The sequence below is a fragment of the Rattus norvegicus genome, chromosome 3, assembly GCF_021556685.1.
Source record: "Rattus norvegicus strain SHRSP/BbbUtx chromosome 3, alternate assembly SHRSP_T2T, whole genome shotgun sequence".
Lineage (NCBI taxonomy): Eukaryota > Metazoa > Chordata > Mammalia > Rodentia > Muridae > Rattus > Rattus norvegicus.
The window spans coordinates 20,946,200-20,962,968 of NC_141536.1; the positions used below are offsets into that span (position 1 = coordinate 20,946,200).

A 16,769-nucleotide genomic window follows, 5' to 3' on the forward strand; every position below is an offset into this window, starting at 1 on the left:
AAGCACCTGCTGCTCTTGCAGAGGACCTGGGTTTGGTTCCCAGCATTCACATGGCAGGTCACAAGTGCCTATAATGCTAGTACCAGGGAATCTGATGCCCTCTTCTGTCTCCACATGCACCTGCACTTAGAGTGCACACATATATAAACAGGCAGACATATATGCACATATTAAACCTTAGAAAACCGGTGTACATGTTACCCCAAAAGCCATCCCTATCTGGACTAAGCATACTTTAAGATCTCCGTCACCACAGAGGGGCCTAGAAGGCTAGAGGAGAAATTGGACTAAATCTAACAAGCTTGCTCTGGAGATCTCTTTTGTAATATATGGTATCTGAAGGAGGGATAGGGCTCAACTAGAGCCTACCAATCCCTGATGGTGAGGACTGCCCTCCCTCGACACTGCTGGGACAATCAAAGCAAATGACATTGGTACTGTGGGACTGTAGAACATCATACAAGGGCTAGATGACAAAAGTGTACTGCTTTAGAGTGAGTCTTTCTGATACTGAACAGTGTATACACTGTATAGAGATTGTGTATAAGCAGCAGCCAGAGAATAAATATGCTGACAGGAAATGGATGTCCTCTGAGGTCCCTATTAACTAAAGATGAATAGAAGGGCTCAAGACTTTCAAATACTAAGTGCAGCTATTAAGTAAAACTGTTGAGTCTAGTCAGGAAACCAGAACACACCCATATGGTGATACCTTTCAGACATTTTTGGACTGGAGGTACCTGTGGAGTCCCATTGTCAGATGCAACATGGACACTGCACTTTGCAGCTCATGCCTTTGAGGAGCTGGCAAATGAATATGCTGAATAAATTGTGTTACTTTGCCACCTCAGTCCTGAGGAAAAGTCCTCTGACACCTGTCTATGTGAAGCCCTGTGTGTGGGCTCCTCTCCTATCTCATGGAGAAAGGATTCTTAAAACTGCATGTTAATCTGCAGCCAGAGAGGCTGGCTCAATAAAGTTCCAGGGAAACCTAGACCTCTCCAACACTCTCTGTGACTGTCTCCTCTTTCCTCCAATATGCATAGCTGGTTCCATATCAACAAGTCTCCTATCCTTCCTGAAACCTGTTCCCATATAACTCAGGGTTTGGGTGAGGTCACTATTGAGCAGTGACTGGGCTACTGACCCCGGGGCTGGCTTTTTCTACCTGCAGAAGAGGGTCACATAAAACAGGGTTTGTTCAAGGAACTGTCTCGGAGCAAGAGATGGTAGTGCTCTTACCTGGACAGGCCCTTCATACAGCTTCCTTTTCCCCTTCATAGTACCCAAGTTAGGTGGGCATACCCAGAACATTGTCATGCTTGTCACAGTGGGGCTGTTGGCTTCCTGGGAGAGCCTGAGATATAGAAAGGGCTCACTGGGTAGAAAGACTCACAAAAGAGACAGGTAATTCCCCCTGGTTTACTCAGGACAGAGACTAGGGAGGGGTAGTTTTGGCAGCCTTGTAAGCTAATTTAAAAGGATACTGTAGACAAAAAGAGAACATGTTGACTAGCTCAGGGTGCTCCCATGCCAGAGGTCTTGGAGTGATGGGAGGAGAATATGAAGGGAATGAAGAGAAGGGGGTTCGGCTCCTGGATGATGCCAGGTAGAGAACTGAGACCCTGTCTCATAAGCACTGGATACACAGGTAACTTTTAGTGTAAGATCTGTCAGGAGTAATTGTGTATTTTTTAAATATGTATTTTTTTTGTTCAGCCTTCATTTTAGTAAAACGAAGCATTGTGGAGCTGGCAAATCATCTCTGCATCCCAAAGCCTGTGCGACATGTGATAATGACTGTGAAGCACAGCTAAGCCTGTTAGCAAGAATGACCAGGAAGCAGGAGCAGGATTGATGCATTACCCTCCGCCATGGGCTCTTTGTTTGAGGATCATTAGGAGAGGAGCCATTAGAACTATGCTAGCCGGGTGGTGGGAGGGAACAGGTTGGGGAGCGCTGTGGTACCCATGGAGAGATTAGTAAATGGAATTCAGAGAAGAAAGCAGGGCTCTGCTTACACTATGAGACTCCTGGGGAATAATGGTGACACCTGTGGCTCCTGCTTCAGAAATGGTAGATGCAGCCACAGCCTTGCCAACGTTCAGTTGAAGGCTTCAGGTAAGCACAGAGCCTGGGTGGTGTGCTATGGGGAGGTTCACACTGTCTGACATAGGGTCTGAGGGAGGTAGGGCAGCTCTCACCATTCTCCATGTCCTGACTGTGGGCAATAGCAGAGAGTGGGAACTCTACTTCCTTGGCATCTACTTCCCACTGTTTTGCTTAGTCTCTCCTCCCAGTAAGCACTCAGACTTCTGAGGGGTTAGTGGTGGTGAGGACCTGTCAACCAACATGGGATACCTAGAGAGTGGTACCATCATACCGAGATTCCCCACTTGCTGATTCTCATAGGTGTCTGACTCCTTTGTCTTATAATGACATAAAAAGCCCATTCCAGGCAGCCCATGTCTTACACTGCTTGGTTCAAGTCTGGTACTTCTCAAGCAGATGTGTATCTTGAAGTAGCTTAGCAGGGGCCACGGATCTGATCTGGGAGTTGGAGTTGGACACTTTAACCAGTGGTCCCTTAAGAGTGGCTTGAGAAGCCCTGGAGGCTAAGACAGCATATGAAGGAACAGAGGGGAAAGCTAGGCAAGGTACCAATGGGCCTGAGTTGTCTCACCATCACTTTCTTAGTGGCTTCCAGTTCTTCCTCCTGATGGCAGTGTGAGAACAGCAGACTTCTTGGGGGGAAGGTAGATGATCTGTCTCTGGAATCTACAACATGCTGCTAGGGTCTCTGGGAGACCTCCTCCCAGGCACTCATTCTTAGAAAACAGGGATGCAGGTTGGCAGACAGAGAGGCTTGATGTTCCCTAGAATATAGTAGGACACACACTCTGCCAGGGCCTGAGGGACCCTTCATGACAGTTGCTTGCTTCAGTGCTAAGAATCTACATGATCTTGTATTGTTATTGATCAAATTGGATCTATCTATCAAGTTGGCAGGGTATATGTGGGGAGGGGGAGGGGCATGCATATCTTTCAGCTGTACAGATAAGAAAATTGAGGTCACATGACCTTGGGAGATTTCCAAGAAGGCAGGCCTAAGGCTGGAATCTAAGACTCCTGAGAGGGAATTCCAAAGCTTCTTGGGGAGGTTTGGCCAAACATGGCTCAATGTAACAGACTATGTCTTCATGGTGCAGCCAAGAATGGCCTCAGCCAGAGCAGTCAGCCAATTGAGAATATGGCCCGGCAGTCCACTGCCAGTCTCTGCACCACTGCCCTACTCTATCTTTGTAGGTATTCAGAGAACTCCTACTTACCCCACAGCACCCATTCATCTCCTCTGATAAGCCCTCGGCCTTCCTTGCTTTGTATTTTTCTTGTCCACCTATTAGTCCTATATTGTCTCAATCTGTTTTTAAATTTATTTTTTATTTATTTTTTTCATGTCTGTTTCTCTAGCAGGGCTTGAGGATCTCAGGGACAAGGGGCTGTGGTCTTACTTTTTTTTTTTTTTTTTAAATAGTCAGGAATGAACAGCACTGATCATACACTGGGTACCAAAAGAATGCCTGGTGTTAGTAAGGTCAGGGCTTGGGGGAAACAAATAGTTCCAGGAGAGTTAGATCCCTAAGGCATCTCTTTCCTCCTTGCAGCTGTCTCAGCACCAAAGGACCAAGGCACCCTTTTCTCCTATAACGTCGTCGTCGTCGTCGTCATCATCATCATCATCATCATCACCATCACTATCATCATCACCACCACCACCACCACCACCACCACCACCACCACCACCACCACCATCATCATCATCATCATCATCATCATCATCATCATCATCATCATCATCATAATGGATGGATGCAGTGCATGCCTGAAATCCCAGTGTGTGTATGGCTGGAGGCAGGAAGCTCAGGAGTTCAAGGCCATAGTCATAGGAGTTTAAATCAAACTGGATATATGAGACCCTGTTCAAAATAAAGGGCTCCAAGTCACCATTCTCTTCTATTGTGGGAGGAGCTGGAAGCAAAAAGGAGTGGGGAAATTACCAGGTTTATATGATCTGAGACCACAAAAGCCCACACATAAATAGCTGGACAACAGGATGACTCCAGCATTTTTAGAGATGGTCAGGAACCCTGCTATTAGAGACTTTGGCCCACCTCATTCTTCCAACTTCTCATACTGAGCTATCTTCATGACCTGTGACACATATGGAAAGTAACTATCTGAGGATCTTAAAGCGCTATTTTTCTATTGTTTTAATGGCTCCAATAAGGGCACCATTGTTCCTGAGTGGTATACACACTTCATTCTAGTAATTAGCTGTCAGAGAGGACCCGACAGCAGCCTAATGTTGTCCGCTCCAATCATATTAATGAAATGCAATCCACTCAGATGTCCTGAATGCATATCTGTAATTGCATTAAGCAGAGAGACTGGGGACATCAGGATCAAACTTCAGTCTCTGAGCAGAGCGTTACGATCAAGCACATTAATCCATTACCTCTTCAGAATCTGACAGCCAATTAATATACCAGGCCTTCATACACCAGGCGAAGGATTGATGTCCCTGTCATGATTTAAAAAAAAAAATTAAAATGACTGTTTGTACTCAGGGATGTCAAAGTAAATGCTGGGTGTAATGTTTCTAATCAAAATCAATTGTTCAAAGGTGGAAAGGTAAGAAGGAAACTTTGGGGAGCACTGTCATCACTTCCAAAAAAGGAGATTTAAGTCTGAAAAGTCACGTGGCTTATCTTGGTATTTTAACAACAAAAAAATAGCTAAAATTAGGTACAAGTCAGCATTCAAGTAACTCAACCATATTGAGTGATTTCTGAACAGGACATGCTGAGGGTGGATTTTTCCCTTTAATACAAACAGGCCTTGATTTTAAGGCTATCACCAGTATTTACAATGAAGCTTAAAGATATTCTGAACTAGAGTCTCATCCTGCATTCTTACCTCAGAGAGCATGCTTTGTTTATTACCAAAGCCGCTTTCTGCAAATGAGAACTTCTGCAGGCCCAGGAAGGCAAAGTTGAGCATGCACACGTCTTCAGGTCTGTGGAGCTGTACACGTGCCCTACGAGTCAGATCCACTTGGAAGAGTGCTCAGGTTAGTGGTGCCTTCTTTTATGGAATCCAGGTTAATTAGATACTGCTATCAGGATGCTGTCATCCATGGGCTGAGGCACACAGAGGGAGAGCTTTGGGAGCCCACTCTCTGCCCAGAACACTGTCTACCTGCAGCTCATGCATGCTGAGTATACACTGCTTTGGTTGTCTGGGATTAAGGACCTGAACAAAGCCTGTTTGGATTTCACCCATATGACTGGGGCCTATATGTTTCTGTGCTCTCTCATTACCACTAACATGGTGCCACCTAGCTAGCACTGCTACTCACTTTTGTGAATGGTCTTTCCCCAGGGTGAGTGACAACACTCATCATGAGGTATGATGTCCTGCACAGAGAACTGGGTTTGGCCTGTCTTCTGCAGGCGGTCTATGTTCCTTTGTAATAGCTCTTACCCTGCAGTGTGGGAGCTGTCTGACCTCCTGTGGTGATGTGTGGAGCTCAGAATCATCTACCACACTTGGTAGTGACTCTAGAATGCTTCCTAAAACCAATAAGGGATACGTAAGTCCTTTGCTGTGAATTACGAAGCAGAAGTTTATATGAGCAGTGTCTGAGAGTCCTGTGCGGTCATTTAAGTTGTGAAAAGTGAGAATGTGGTCTATCTTATGAGGCAAACTGAGGAAACATTGCCTATTTTTAGTTTTGTTTCCATAGTCTCATCTCCCTTTTACCTCAAAACAACATAGACTCTTACAAAGAAGTCCTGCAGCTGTTTTGCGGCTCAACAGGGAAAGTGCTTGTCAAGAAAGCCTGATGGTTTGAATCCAGTCCCTCAAAGCCATGGTAGAAGAACCAACTTCCAAAGTTATCCTCTGAACGCACGCCCTACACTCATATCATGTGCACGCGATAAGTAAAATAAAACACAAAGCTGCAGTTATCACCTAGAACCCATGTCAACAGAGAGAAAGGGTGTGATCATTACACAGGAGCCAGCGAGGCCACTTGGGGAAGTGTTCAGGTACAGGGCTCTTGTTAGAAGGATGCTTGTCGTCGAATTCCAATGTTGCTGACTAAGATACGGCATGATTCGTAAAGGCCTGAGTGAAGAACTGCTGGGGAATTCTGACTACAAAGAGGAGCTGGTATGCAAGGATGAAGGGAAACTTGAGTTCCTACTGTGAGCCCTTGAAATATGCTAGCTTCATGTACATTCTTTAGCCTTTGTCACCATCCTTATGAGGTAGCAAATTTGATCTTTGCTTTACTGGGGAGCTTAAAAAGGTAAAATAATTCTGTGGCGATCATGAGCAGAGTTCACTAAGTTACCAATTGCTCAAGTATAGGGCTGAGATTTGAATCCAAATCTGGGTCCTGAAGCTCATCCTGTGTCCAATACCATATGTTCCTACTATAGGGAAACATTTTCCTCTTTACAGACAGTTTTAACTCCTACCAAAGGAAGGCATGACTCATAGTATTTGAAAGCTTGGGCACAGAAGGGGCCATGAAGCAGAATGGTGTTATAGGAGGGGCCAGAGCTCTGGAGACTACCAGGTCAGGGTTTGGGCACTTGATAGATGAATGGATTTTGGCAAATTATTTAACACTTCTCATTCTTGTCTGCTCACCTGAATCATTGGGCCTAGTCATATAATATGAAGAGGATGAGCTCAGATGCTTAAACTTCGAGTCTGTTCTGTGGCCATGACTGCTCCCTTCTTCCTGGCTCTTCTGGAGTACAAGGAGGTATGTCCATCTCTTTGTAGGTATTAACTCAATTAATACGCATAGTAAACCCAACAGATATTATTATTCTCAATGCTGTGTTTTATAGCTGAGGAGATGTAGCACAGAGAAATGGAAGTCTTACCATAGCTACTTGAAGCTGCTATTCAGACCCTGCCCATGTGCTTAGCTACCACTTTCTTTCTCAGGGCTGATCACAGTGGCAATCACAGATAGGGATGTGCTAATTTCTCTTTCATGACTCACCAGTCCCTCTTCAGGGGAAGTAGCGTTAAGCAGCATTTAAAGATCTTTGTTTTTCTCTCTTGAGAAAGGTCTCACTATGTTGCCCAGGCTGTTCTTGAACTCTTGAGCTCACAGCGTCCTTCTACCTCAGTTTCTTGAGTGTTCGAACTATAAATCTATATCATGATTCCCAGTTCACGCTAATTGCCTTGACTAGGTTTCCCCTGTTTATGTTGAGCACACAGCAAGCATCCTGCAACTACCAGGTGAACTGACGTCTCAGGGAGTTCCCATTCATTCTAGCCACTCAGACATATGAAGGGAATGCCATCCAAAAGCTTACTCACTTTCACAGGTTTCATCATTTCAACTATCTTGTTTCATTTTGTTTTCAGACAGATTTCACTGCATAGACCAAGCTATCCTTGAACTCAGGACTTTTCTGCTCCAACCTACCCAATGGTGGAGTGCAGGTACGCACTATCACATCTAGCTATAATTCTGTATAGGTCAACAGGCTGACAGAGTGTTTTCCTCAACTGTTCTTCACATTATTTTGGGATTGGGACTTTTTGTTTTTTGAACCCAGAGCTCATAGATTTGGCTAGGCTGCCTGGCCAGCAAGCTCCAGGGATCCACCTGTCTCCATCTCCCAGCACTGAGATTATAGCCACTGGCTGCCGTGTCCAGCTCTTGACATGAGTGCTGGGAATCCAAACTCAAATCCTCGTGTATGTGCAGCAAGTACTTTTTAACAACTGAACCATATCCTTAGTCTTTCACTGAAACAAATTTTAAATTATTATTTTATAAGTGTGTGTGTATGTGTGTGTATGTGTGTGTGTGTGTGTGTATGTGTGTGTATGTGTGTGTGTGTGTGTGTGTACGCATGTGTGCATGCAGGTGCATGCTGTCCACATTGTATGTGGAGGTCACTGGACAACTTTTGAAGTTATTTCTATTCTCTCACCATGGGTTCTAGAGATCAGCAAGCACTTTTACCTGCTGGGCCATGCTGCTGGTTCTATAAGCATTGTTTTGTTTTCTTACATTTCCCTTTATTTTTGTTTTATATGTTTGATATTTTGTCTGCATGTATGTCTGTGTACCATGTGCATGCAGGGGCCATGGAAATCATAAGAGGATGTTGGAGCCCTGGGACAGGCACTTTTAAGCCGATATGTGGCACTAGGAATTGAATTCAGGTCCTCTGGAGGAGCAGCATGTGCTCTTTACTAACAAGCCATCTCTTTAGGCCACTGCAACACTGTTAAATGTGCAATTCAAGGTGTTAGCTCACCACCATACATCTCCACTTTTCCATTTTTTAAAAACTGAAATGATTTGCTGGTTCCTGCCACAAACCAGCTCCGAAGGCTTATGGCCCACCACATGAGCCTCCCTCAGTTACTGCTAATCCCTAATTTACTATCTGTGTCTGTAATCTTGACTTGTCTTTTTGTGACTGGCTAATGTCATGTGGTAAAATGCCCCCATGTTCACCCACACTGCTGCCATAAACTGCGTCCTCAAGCTGTATAATGTTGCTGTATACACACATACTACATTTTGCTTATCACTCATCAGCTTTGGGACACCTGGGTTACATTCAGATTTCACAACTATGAGTGATGCTGCTAAGAATGCAAGGGTACAAATACCCCTTCAATAACTTACTTTCAGCTCTTCTGGGCATGCATCCAGAAGCAGACTTGCTGGGCATATATGTCAGTCTATCAAACTGTTTTTTTTTTTCTTTTATAGCAACCATACCTTCTTACATACCTGCCAATAGTGAATAAAAATTCAAATTTTGGGGGCTGGAGAGATGACTCAGCTATTAAGAGTACATACTGTTCTTACAGAGAACCTCAACTCAGTTTCCAGCATCCAATCTCAGGTGATTCACAGACTACCTGTAGCTCTAGCCTCCATAAACACCTGCAAATGCATGCACAAACACACACAAACCCAACTCCTCTATGCTGTCAATAACACTTCTTTTCTGGGGTTTAGTTCTAACCATCTGGATGAGTACTGTAGCTATAGCTGTGATTTGTATTTACCTAATGATCACTGAGGCCGGGCTGGTTTTCATGCGCTTATTCTCTTCCGAGAGAATCAAGTCCTTTTCCATTGTTGAATTGGGAGGGCTTTGTTGTTGAATTTTAGGAGTTCTTTATATATTCTGGATATTAATCCCTTATTAGGTTTATGGTTCATAAAAATTTCCTCTATAATCTAGGCTTCCTTTTTATATTGTTGATAATTTTTTTGACACAAAGTCAAATTTGTTTGTTTTATTTTTGTTGTTGTTGTCTATGTATTTGGTGTTACGTACAAGAAGCTTTGGATAAGTCTAGTCCATGAAGTTCTTGCCTTCTGCTTTCTTCTAAATGCTTTATAATTTTAAGTATTACAATTAGGCTCTTTGGTCTATTTTGAGCTTCTAACATGATAATAGAAAAAGAGGTCTGAGCACTGGGGACAAACTTCCTTGGGTTCCTTAGGGGACAGTGAGCTTCTGTTTGCTCATTGATCACCTCCTAAGGCTGCTGTGCAGAGTGTATTCTCAGATTCTCAGGACTTTTAAGTGAGGGTTAAGACCTTGGGTTTAAGCTCTGCTTATTTTTTTTTTCTTTTTTTCGGGGCTGGGGACCGAACCCAGGACCTTGCGCTTCCTAGACAAGCGCTCTACCACTGAGCCAAATCCCCAACCCCTAAGCTCTGCTTGTTAGCCATGATGTGGATCACTTACCCTCTTTTGTTCTATCTCATTACTCACCAAAGTAGGACAATAGCACTACCTCTTTAGAGGGCTTCAAGGAACAGTCAGGAACGTACATTAAAGAACCTAGACAGACAAAAAAAAAAAAAAAAAAAAAAAAAAAAAAAAAAAAAAAAAAAAAAGAACCTAGACAGTCCTTTGTGCACAGGAGACATTTAGCAAAGGGCTTTAAGAGGCCACGAAATCCATGATGATCTTTGGGATCTTATGGGAGTCTTTGTTAGTTTGGGATCTTATGGGAGTCTTTGTTAGTTTGTTTTGGTTTTTTTGAAACAGGGTCTCTGTGTAGACTAGGCTTGCTTTGAACTCAGGTATCCACCTGCCTTCCTGTCCATGTACTGGGATTAAAGACACATGCCACCACTACCCAGTTGCTTATGAGATTCTTTAGTATCTGTTTTCATCTTCTGCTTCCAACTTCCTAACATGTAGCCATTCTGTATCAGTCACCATGTAATTTGTTATGGTTTCAATTAGAAATGTTCCCGATAAGCTCATATGTTTGAATACCTGGTCCCTAGCTGGTGGTTATTTTGGAGGAGTTTGGGGAACCCTTGAATATGAGGCTTAGCTGGCAGTGACAGGATAAAGTGGTATTTACAGTTCATAGTCCAACCCCAGGCAGGCCTTCACCCTCTGCTGACAAGATATAAGTAGCTGCCTCATGTTTCTGCTGTCATAGACATGCGCCGTTCTCACAACCACATTTCCATTGTCATGATGGACCATGTCCTTTCAAATTATGAACCAAGTTAAACTTTCCTCCCCTTTTGGTGCTTCTGTCAGGTATTCTGTCACTGATGGATCTATGACTTCTGGAAAGGCTGCTGGCAGGTGACTTTCATTACCAACACCTGGTCCATCTTGACCTTGTGGGAGCAGTAGAAAGCCCCCTTAACAACAGCACAGATAAGAAACAGATTCTCTTCAGAGAAGGTTCCCATGGGGTAGATCTTGGGCAACTGCAAGTGTAATTAGATATCTGGCTTTCTGATACTGGCCACAATTATTCTGCTACTCCCATCTAGTTCCAATGTTTCACAGGTCAGGAAGATAGTTCTAAAATGCATATGGAATTCTCTCCCCATCTTTAATAGATCTTCTGCTTCAAAACAGTTCATGGTCAGTAAGTTAGAGACATGTGGGTTTAAGTTCAATATAGTCAGACTCCACATAACAACAGGATATGTGCTGAGAAACACATTGTATGTGATTCTGTGTGGAACATCATGCATGGATGATACAGCCCATACTGTGCATACTGTGGTGATTTAAATAAAAATGTCCTTCATAGGCTGTATTTGACTCCAAGTTAGTGGTGTTGTTTGGGCATGCTGTGGAGCCCTTTAGGAAGTCCATCACTGGGGGCAGGGTTTGATCTGTCACGTCCTGTCCCACTTCCAGTTTGCTCTTCCTGCTTTGTGATCTCTCAGCTTCCTGCTACAGCCATCTACTGCCATGCTTTGTGCATCATCATGGGCATTCCCTCTGAAAATGAAAGCCCAAATGAACTCTACTGTCCATAACTTGCTTTCCTTTTCTTTTCTTTCTTTCTTTTTTTTCCAGAGCTGAGGACCGAATCCAGGGCCTTACTGAGCTAAATCCCCAACCCCCATAACTTGCTTTTCTTTGTGGTGTTTTAATCACAGCAGCAAAGGCCAAACCCTACACAATTTTGGTACATGCAGTGTGTGTCATGGTACAAAACAACACTAATCTAAATGAAACACAAGAAAAAATAAGACAATCAAGAGAGGGAGTAGGAGATGGTGAAATGACTCAAGTGGGTAAAGGCACTTGCTGCACAAGCCTGGTAGTCTGAGTTCACTCTCTGGAACCCACTTAAAGGTGGAAAGAGAGAGCAGTAAAGTTGTTTTCTGACCTCCACACACATACTGTGCCATGTGCTTCTCCCATCATGCACATGCACAGACATTCACTAATAATAGTCTTTAAAGGGATAAGGTAAAAGTGAGATGCAGGGGGCTGCTGCCAGTGTACCACAGCAGAATGCTTTATAGTGAACTTTTTCAACAGTAAAAGGGACAACTCTAAAATGGTGATTAAACCATAATAAGTGGATGCTGTCCAACCACAGCTGCTGCTACCCAGCATTGTAGGCAGTATTTGACTGGACATGGTATACTTTTGTGTGACTGGCAGTAGAGGTTTGTTCACACCAGCATCACAACACGATAGCAATGTGCTGCACGATGACATTACAATGGCCACAACAGCATGAAGGGCAGGATTTCTTTCAACACTATTATAATCTTCAGGAGACATCAGCATGTATGCAGTCTCCGATTGACTGAAATGCTGCTATGCAGTACCTGCCTGTACTATAATTGCTGTACAGATTACATATTTTCAAGGGGGTAACTGAGCCAAATGACTTCCCAAGGTCCCTTGACCCTTCTGATTCAAAGACAGTCATTGGCCCAGTGGGACAGGACATCTTGACTGTAGGAATGCTCACAGACTCTCCTTCCCAGGCTCCTCTTCCATTTGCATCTCTCATATCTCTTGCAGCCCACTTCTGTGGCAACAGTGTGGGACTCATTCTTTCACTTACTCGGCTGCATTCTTAATTCCTGTCTGTCTCTGATAGACACAAGCTCCCTTTCACCATCTGGCAAAACTGTACTCAAATGTCAGGGTCCAACAAAATATCCTCCATTGTGCCCCTTGCTCTACCTACTCTCTCCTCCTAGGTTCACTGTATGGGTCCCTTTTAGGATGGCATCTTGACTTGCTTTTCAAACCTACTGAGAGGAAGCTTGTGGAAGGCAGGCTATGAGTAACTTGTCTCTCTTCACCTCCTGCAAGGCCGGCAGAGAAGGGACACTCAGGGGTGCAAAATAAATGCTCAGAAGGAGCCACTAGAAAGGAACAGAAATTTAAAAAAATGTTTAAAATGTCTCAGGCTTTATAGACTTAAAGACCGTTTGTTTCTCAGAACATAAATCCCAAGCAGCTGACTGTAAATTCTTTGTGGACTTAAAGACATCATGTACTTTCTGCTCTACTGAATACAGAATCTGAGAAAGGCTGAGCCAGTGGGCCCTGAGAGGCCTGCTGACCCTACTCTGGCATGTCCAAGATAATGAGAGGAGGGGATCACCTGGGGCCAGCCCTTCTATATCCAGACCAGCTTTTTGTCCCTGCAACTCAGTGGACCACTGAGGCAATTCCTCAGGGGCTTGTAGGTGATCCATCACAAACCAAAAGTCTCTTTTGCCCCACTGAGCTAGCGCAAACTTCGCTACCATGCCCCCAAAGGTTCTGCTTAGTGTCTGTGGTCCCACTTGCCATGATAGGCCACAGCATGTACACTGAAAAGGCTACAAAAAAAGCAGTAACAATTCGACACAAGACCCCGCCCCAGCCTGCCTTGCAAAAACAGCCTGGCAAAAGCAGTTTACTCTTCATATGAAATGAAGTCTTCAGACAGCTACATATTTCAAGATAACTGAAGGAACTCCGTGATAATTGGCATCAATATCCAACTTATGTTACCTAACATATTTTAGCAGCTACAACTCTCTGCGTGATACATTCTATATGGACAACTCTATAGTGATTGGTAAATTACAATATGGATGAGTACAAATGCTTGTAGGAAACGGCCTTTATGAAAATATGTGTTGTTTCACACAGAACCCACATGACTTGCACAGGCTGTTGGGACTGAGCTGTACACAGATCTACCTTGGAGGAAATAATGCTTGCCTTGTGTGACACAGGTTGACTTTGTCTTCAAACAGTGGACTTTTGAGTGGGGAGTCTCAAGCATGTCCTGGACATCTTGAGACAGAGTCAAGGCAGCTTAAAAAGCGTTAACACATCCTTACCAGAAGCCCTAAACAAATTGAGTCTTATTTAATTAGATATTGTATTTGGGTGTGTGGCAGGGGGTGGGGTTGGGGGAGGGGGAATAAAACAAAATTCTTTCATTAACAAAACCAAACTCCCTTAAAGGCAACAATATGTTCCTCCCTGTCAGGATGGAATGGAATGAAGTCTGTATTTTAATTGGGGTCAGATGAGGAGCCATTTGGCTTTGGATGCTTTGTTTATCAGCCTCATGGCTGAACCGGAACGTGAAATATCCCATTGCACAACCATTTCACTTAAAAGCCTACTTTCTCACATGTTAAATGCTGTAAATGTAGCCCCAACTAGCTTTGAATTTAGAAATGGATATTTAAAGACCCGGCAATGACATGATGCTCCGGCATGGCTGTGGGTCACTGATACTGCTCATTCTGTCCGGCACCAAGACTACCATAGACAAAGGCCTCAGGATGGGGGAGAGCAGGTCAGAATGGTGTCCACTGGTTGGTGCTCGGAGCGAGGGAGGGAGGGTGCCCCCCACCCCCATGCACCTGAGTTGAAAACCTCCAGGAACAACAAACTTTACTCTGGCTTCTTTGAAGAGCAAAGAATGCTGTGTTAACGTTATAATCCCATCCTAGCACTTGCAAGTGTTGTGAGGCTGGGCAAGGCAAGGGCCTCTCTACGCTTTGGATACTTACTTCACCCACACAAGAGAAAACAACAGTACGCGCCTGACGGGGCTGCTGTAGTGACTAAATGACAGAAGGCGCTTTGAGCAGTGCTGACAGGAAGTAAGCACAACTTTTGAGTTATGATTATCCATTCATATTTCCTCATCTATGCTCATAACTTGTTGAAATTAGGGTAAAATAATTTCCTTTCACAAATGAGGAAATCCTCTCAGGAGGATAAGTTACATATCCAGGAGTCACACAGCCAGAAACTCACATGGGTGGGATCTGAACTGAGTCTTATCACGAATCTTTCTACTAACTCAAACTTCAGAACCTGGAGACAGTTCAAAACTTCTGATTCTGTGTGCTTTTTAAAAAGGAAACACATTACTTACACACACACACACACACACACACACACACACACACACACACACACACACGGCATGCTGGGTTAGTATTCTATCCTTGAGCCTCATCTCCAGCATGAATTACCTAGGGTATTTTCATATAGTAATCCGGCTTAGGCGAACAAGTGACCAGTGCTCTTTTGGCCATGAGGCCCTGAACTCCTTCCCAAGAGGAAATTCCAAACAGCCCTTACAACCTACAGAAAGATGACCCATGATCTGTGCAGCAAGGGACTCTGATGTAAAAGGTTACATCTTCATCATCACCACCACAGATAACAACCAGAACTCAATATATTAACTGGCTCATTGTGTGTTTATATGCAAAGCTCTAGGCTGGGAGCCATTTGATTTGATTACATGAGATTTTTACTTGTTCCTCCCAAATGAATTTAAGCAGAAAAAATTAATATAGAAAAGTTATTTTTTTTAAAGTAACCAGTGGGGGAATGAGGGAGGGAGGGAAGGAGGGAAGGATGGGGGAAGAGAGAGACAGAGAGAGATTGATTGATTTCTATCCCCACCCTCAAACTTTATTTATCCATTTTCCCCTAAAACATATTTATTCTGAAAAAAAATGTCTTTTTATCTTTCAAGTTCTTGCATCAAAATCCATCTAGAATCTCGGGATTCATTTTCTAACATAGTGGCAATGGGCTAATGATGACATTATGTGACAGCTCTGGAATACTACAGGCAAGAGGAGATGAGTCTACTCAAGAAAACACCACCATGGTGACTCCAGGCAAGGCTAGAGCCAGGGCTCTTATGTCAGGGTTCTGGAAGGTATTGTAGGGAAAGCAGCAGCAGTTGTGGGAGGAAGCACATTTATATTTTAAACTTTCATTTCAGTGGTGGCGGTGGAGTTGCACTTTCTACTCCTGACTAGAGAGGCTCAAATGCCAGCATGTCTTTGAAATCAGTGTTTGTGCACTTACAGAAAATATGACTGCTGTAACTGAAATGCATTATTCATGGTTCATGAATTCCAAGCTGACATGCACTAGGTTCTCTCTGTTTCCCCATCTTCTGAGGAACGCTCTGCTCTGGAAACTGCCTGGATGAGCTTTGGCCACAAGTTCACAGCAGGTTCTTGATTGGATGGTAACTGCTTTTCTTTACAGTTTTCATGTAACTGTGTCAAGATCTTTTGACAAATTAAAAACAAAAATTCAAATAGACATCTACATGTATGTAATTTGTAATTGTGCAACTCCATTGAAACAAAAAAACCAAACCCGTTTTAAAAGTTATTGATTCTCATTTAAAGCAAAGATAGCATGAACGTCTAAATAATTATCAAAGAAGCATCAAAGATAACCAAGAAGGGACTAGTGAAGTGTGAAGTGTTAATTGTATCTAAAAAAGTAGAAAAGAACAGAGAAAAAAGATTGATACACCGATCTTCCAATTATCATCATGTTATTTCTAACACATTTTTCAAACTTGGAAAAAACCCACCTAGAAGCCACTTCAGAGCAAAGCCCCATGTCCTTTAAACAGCTCACATCTGTAATGCATACTGTTTATTAAAACAGACTAAAAGTAAAACTAAAATGTACAGCTTTGACCAAGCACAGTGAAGGACCAGAGAACAAGGCTGTTTGTGCCTGACTGGCAAGGACATGGGTTCTGAGCAGAGGTTACTCTCTGGAGATCCTTGTTAAGACACTTGTATGTGGGGGATGTGGAAGTTAACTTTCTGAAGAAAAAAATGGGATGGAGCCACAGGTTGCTACGACTCCTTGAAGGGTCCCAATCCCCATGGTACAATACTTTAGATCTAAGACGACTCCAGGAAGAGACAGCAAAAAGGAACTGAGGCTAGGGTAGTGGCTGCCCCACTCCCCATCCATATCTTCACAGAAATCTTAACAGGTGATGATGCCCCTCCCAAACCTGATCCTTCTGAATAACCTTATCAGTCAGAGCTTTCATGGGGGCATGGTGATGGTGTGGCAAGATACAATTGGCTACGGATTTAGAGGCTT

General features: G+C 43.6%; 1 protein-coding gene across 50 annotated transcripts in view; it reads right to left on the minus strand.

Moving 5' to 3' along the window:
* The window catches only part of Dennd1a (DENN domain containing 1A), a 488,046-nt gene that overhangs the window by 85,405 nt on the left and 385,872 nt on the right, over positions 1-16,769 (minus strand). For 18 of the 50 annotated variants that reach the window (XR_015683114.1, XM_087652789.1, XM_087652804.1 and 15 more), the window contains one exon: positions 4,517-4,582. The exons of the other annotated variants lie outside the window; for them this stretch is intronic. Coding sequence is in view for 17 of the 18 variants with exons in the window: in XM_087652789.1 (XP_087508915.1) it covers positions 4,517-4,582 (66 nt within the window). In the remaining variant the exon portion in view is untranslated. The remainder of the gene's footprint in view (positions 1-4,516; positions 4,583-16,769) is intronic. 50 annotated transcript variants of the gene reach the window in all.